Genomic DNA, 2,455 nt, shown 5'->3' with positions numbered 1-2,455 from the left:
GGCCAAGCCCGGCCGCGGCGCTGCTGGGAGCCAAGAGGCTCCTGCTGCCCGTTTTGGGCAGAGCGGATCCCGAGAGCTACTGCCCTGCGCACGCTCACTTGTATTTGTTGTCTTCCGTGGGCTGAGTTTTCGGCGGGGACTCGAATCGAGCGTACTCCTGGTCGTACCACATCTGATAAAAATAAGTTCTCCCGTCGTCTTCCACCATCTTGATCTCCATGTCCAGCCCGCCCTGCTAGGAGAGAGGTGTTCACAGGGATCGGTGCCGCTGCCCGCGCCGTGCCTGGCCCGGGCCAGCCGGGGTTTGCAGGGCTGTCACCCACCTCCATGGACCAGTTCTCCGAGGGCGCCTTGTAGATCACTTTGACTTTGCCGTGGATGTAGGAGAGCTGCATGTCCTCGCACTCATCCACCAAGAAGAGCTCCAGGGGGTCAGAGGTGGCCCCCAGGACGGTGTCCGAGCCAGGGCAGAACCAATGCGCGTGGAACATCTGACCGCTGCTGTCCTCCCACATGGCTGTCACCCTGAGGGGGAAGGAGCCAGGGTTATGGGGCACCAGGAAAGGGCTGAGCTGCTCTGAGCCTTGGCCGGAGCCGGAGAGTCCTCAAACAGCAGCACGGCCAAGCAATTAGGGTTCTCTAATTGGGAACGTCAGCCGTCCCCACACACGTCCAACCCCAGCGGGAGCAGAGACTCGTCCCCTTCAGCACCACAGCACCGACCTGGCGAGGTAGAGGGGCTTGGTGGGATCGTCGGGGCTGACGGAGACGCAGTCTCCCACCTCCAGGGTCTCCGAGTCAATGCAGACCCTCTGGTAGTAGTCCTTCTTCCCATCGCTCTGCAGAAGCAGGGGGACAGCAGAGAGCACTGTTAAACCCCCACGCCGGCGAGCAACGCAGCCCCCTTCGCAGCCCGAGCGCCCACCCCAGCCCCGGCAGCGGGAGGGGAGCGGGGTCTTGCTCAGCCTCACCTTGATGGGCTCCCCCACCCAGGAGATACGGCTCTTGTTCTGCTTCTTCTTCCTGCCCTGCAGCATCTTCTTGGGCGATGGCATCTCGGGGATGTTGTCGTCCACCTCCTCGTCCTCATCAGCTTCCCGGACGGCCAGGTTGGGACACCTGGGGACACAGGGACCGTCACCGCAGCAGCACACGGCGTGGGGACCACGTCCGCTCTCTCCGGAGGCGGAGAGGGCTTTGGCAGGAGACATCGCTGCCGGGGGGGGACCCCCCTCCTCTGCAAACAAGCCTGCTTACTCCGTCCGCTGCCCCCAAACTTCACCATGTTCTGGCAAGCCTTGCACTTCCCGCACTCGGGCTGCTGGCAGACCTGGAGCAGGGCGAGGGGACGGGCTGAGCACGGGCAGACGCAGCAGAGATGCCCCAGGCAGGAGGGACAGGGACCGAGGGGAGCTCAGTGGCCTCGGGAAATCGCTCCCTTGCCCCAAGGGAGCGATGGAGTACCCATTCAGGTAGGATGGAGGGGACGGGGCAGGGTAGGGGTGGGGGATCAGGTCATTTCGGCTCCGTGCCAGCCCCCCATTACCTCGCAAACGCCACAGCGCCGGCGCTTCATGGCGTTCTCCTTGTCATCTTCTTTCTCGTCCTTCTCGATCTGCTCCGAGAAGAAGGTGTCGAAGATGAGGTACACCAGCTTGGTGGTGGTGGCTTTGGTGGGACCCTTGTCCTTGTCTATTTTGGTGGGGTGGCGGATGGCCTGCCGCCTGACAGCTCGCCTGCGACCAAGGTGAGAGTGGTGAGAGGGGACTCTGTGCCTCGTATCGCTGACAGCTACAGCCACAACGAACAGCCCGGCACCCAAGGAGGGTCCCCAGGGAACAGAGCTCTCCCCGGGGCACCCAACAGCCGAGGACGACGGCAGGATCCCCTAACAGGCACCCAGGTACGTCCCGCGGCTGGCACGGGGTCCCGAAGGGATGCTACAACAGGACAAAGAGCAAAGCCAGGCTCCGGGGACCCAACCCAGTGCCTTTCCTCCCTCGGGGCAGCACTAGGCAGAGGGTTTTCCCAGTTTTGGGAGGATTTCTACTCCAATCTCCCAGTGCTGCTCATGCCACTGAGCTTAAATCCTCAGGTCATCCCAGCTGGGAACAAGCAATAGGGTTTTCCTGGAAGGATCCCCTGTGCAAAGCCGACGGGGAGCCAACCCGCCGGGCTCCTCCTGGGATGCTGCAAAGCCAAGTGCCCCACAAAAAGAGCATCTACGCGGGGACACGGGGCTCACCTCTTCCCCAGGGTGACTCCAGCCAACTTGATCAAGTCCCTCATGCAGGGCGTGATGAGGACGGGGGGTTCGTCGCTGTCCCCGGCTTCGTCGTAGCTTTCCACCTGCTCCACCACGAACTGGGCATGTCGCAGGAGCGAGTCCTCTGTGAAGCGGTTGAAGTTCAGCCCCGCGGGAGGTACGGTGGTCTGCGAGGAGGTCGGGGGGGTG

General features: G+C 63.1%; 1 protein-coding gene across 1 annotated transcript in view; it reads right to left on the bottom strand.

Annotated features, from left to right (window-relative positions):
• LOC103925635 (DNA (cytosine-5)-methyltransferase 1-like) overlaps nucleotides 1-2,455 on the bottom strand; it is a gene marked incomplete at both ends in the record, with an annotated part of 10,069 nt that overhangs the window by 4,571 nt on the left and 3,043 nt on the right. Inside the window, 7 exon segments of the mRNA XM_009334371.1 lie at nucleotides 99-235; nucleotides 324-525; nucleotides 724-839; nucleotides 972-1,119; nucleotides 1,233-1,330; nucleotides 1,547-1,736; nucleotides 2,246-2,433. Coding sequence (XP_009332646.1) covers nucleotides 99-235; nucleotides 324-525; nucleotides 724-839; nucleotides 972-1,119; nucleotides 1,233-1,330; nucleotides 1,547-1,736; nucleotides 2,246-2,433 — 1,079 coding nt within the window.

The sequence above is a fragment of the Pygoscelis adeliae genome, unplaced genomic scaffold (genome assembly GCF_000699105.1).
Source record: "Pygoscelis adeliae isolate BGI_AS28 unplaced genomic scaffold, ASM69910v1 Scaffold1351, whole genome shotgun sequence".
NCBI classification, from domain to species: Eukaryota; Metazoa; Chordata; class Aves; order Sphenisciformes; family Spheniscidae; genus Pygoscelis; species Pygoscelis adeliae.
Note: the sequence above shows the minus strand (reverse complement) of the source record. Positions and strands in the feature narration are given on the sequence as shown.